Consider the following 1,977-nt stretch of genomic DNA (forward strand, 5'->3'; position numbering starts at 1 on the left):
CATAGAACCAATATGAATTTTCTAAATAATAAAAAAAATTTATTTCACTAACTATATTTTAAATTATATTAAAAATTATAATGAGTTTTGAATTATAATTAATAAAATTAACTTAATTATCATTAAAATGTATATTATGATTTTGAATTCAAACATAAATATAATTAAAATGTAAGCTTAATTGTGAAGGATTCTCTTTTGTTGTCTCACATCGTCCACTTCCACTCTGTCAAAAAGTCAAAACCATTCCTTTCTTCTTTGACATGTATATATTTGTATCTGGTCTGGTGGGTGGTTTGAGCCGTGAAGAAGAGAAATTCGATGGAGACCTACAAAAACCAGACCAAAAGGGTTGTCGTCGTCGGAGGTGGCATCGCCGGCTCTTTCGTCGCCAAATCTCTCCAATTTACCGCCGACGTCACTCTCATTGATTCGTAAGTACTCTTTCTTTCCATCTCCCTCTCTCTCGCTTTTGTTCATGTATTCTCCTTACTTTCTTTTCATAAATTTGAACTCCAATTGCACCTATACACCGATTAAGGACCTTGATTCTGTATCTAATTTTGCTAATAACCATTCTACCGACACCCAAAAGAATATTGTGATCAAAAGAGTTAATATTGTGATCAAAAGAATTCCCCCCTTGTTTGATTGTTAATGTGGGTGCAAATAAATGAATCATAAACAGGAAGGAGTATTTTGAGATCTCATGGGCAAGTCTGAGGGCAGTGGTGGAACCACCATTTGCAGAGCGAACACTGATTTACCACAGGGATTACTTAACCAATGGCCTTGTTATAACATCCAGGGCCATAAACATAACTGATACCGAGGTATTAACAGCAGAAGGGCGCCTTGTTCCATATGATTATCTTGTCATTGCCACGGGCAATGCTGATCCTCTTCCACATGCTAGAAACGACAGGCTTAAACAATTTGAACGAGGTAAATATGTTAATTATTGTGAAAAGAGGCTTTGAATTGGCAACTTCTTACTTTTATACATATTCATGATTATTGTGACAGATAATGAGAAGATAAAAGAAGCTAGTTCGATCTTGATAATTGGTGGAGGCCCGACTGGGGTGGAACTTGCTGGGGAGATTACAGTTGATTATCCTGATAAGGCGGTTACTTTGGTGCACAGGGGATCCAGGTTGTTGGAGTTCATTGGGCCGAAAGCTTCTCAAAAGGCTTTAAAGTGGTTGGAGGGAAAAGGGGTTGAAGTGAAGTTGGGGCAATCTATTGACATGAGTTCTGGTTCAGAAGAGAGCAACAAATATGTAACTTCAAAAGGAGAAACTGTCAAAGCCGACTGTTTTTTCTTATGCTTTGGAAAACCTGTAGGGTCGGAATGGCTAAAGGAGACGATCCTGAAGAATAGTCTGGATAGCTCTGGAAGATTGAAAGTCGATGAAAATTGTAGAGTCGTTGGAAAGAGAAATATTTTTGCTGTTGGAGATATTACTGACATCAAGGTAACATTAACAACTGATATCTTCTTTTTTTTATATCATTTGGTTTGATGATTGAAGAGCTCATATAAAATATGTTTCTTTGGGGTGCAGGAACTTAAGCAAGGATATTTGGCAAAAAAACATGCTCTTGTGACAGTAAAGAATCTGACATTGTTGTTAAGTGGGGGAAATGAAAGTAAAATGGAGAAATATAAACCTGGTTCAGCCTTGGCCATCATTTCTTTGGGGAGAAAAGAGGCAGTGGCTCAATTTCCTTTAACAACATTGATCGGAATTGTGCCTGGATGCATCAAATCCAAGGACTTGTTCGTGGGCAAGACAAGAAAGCAATTGGGGTTGTCTCTTGCATAAAGCGACAAGATCATCATCATTTTCATCATTTCATACAAGTTTTATCGGTTACAGTATGTATTCCCTCCCTATGATTTGTTAATTTGATATTTGTATCTTCTGATGTTCCAACTGCAAATTTGTGTTATAATGTATACTACTCCTCTGA

General features: G+C 37.0%; 1 protein-coding gene across 1 annotated transcript; it reads left to right on the plus strand.

The window, feature by feature from the left end:
- Window positions 1-277: 277 nt before the first annotated feature.
- LOC124925981 (apoptosis-inducing factor homolog B-like) lies at window positions 278-1,977 on the plus strand. The gene is made up of 4 exons (XM_047466133.1): window positions 278-434; window positions 689-945; window positions 1,027-1,478; window positions 1,569-1,977. The coding sequence occupies exons 1-4, from the start codon at window positions 322-324 to the stop codon at window positions 1,827-1,829; spliced, it is 1,083 nt and encodes a 360-aa protein (XP_047322089.1). The 5' UTR covers window positions 278-321; the 3' UTR covers window positions 1,830-1,977.

Source organism: Impatiens glandulifera, chromosome 2 (assembly GCF_907164915.1).
Source record: "Impatiens glandulifera chromosome 2, dImpGla2.1, whole genome shotgun sequence".
In the NCBI taxonomy this organism is placed as follows: Eukaryota; Viridiplantae; Streptophyta; class Magnoliopsida; order Ericales; family Balsaminaceae; genus Impatiens; species Impatiens glandulifera.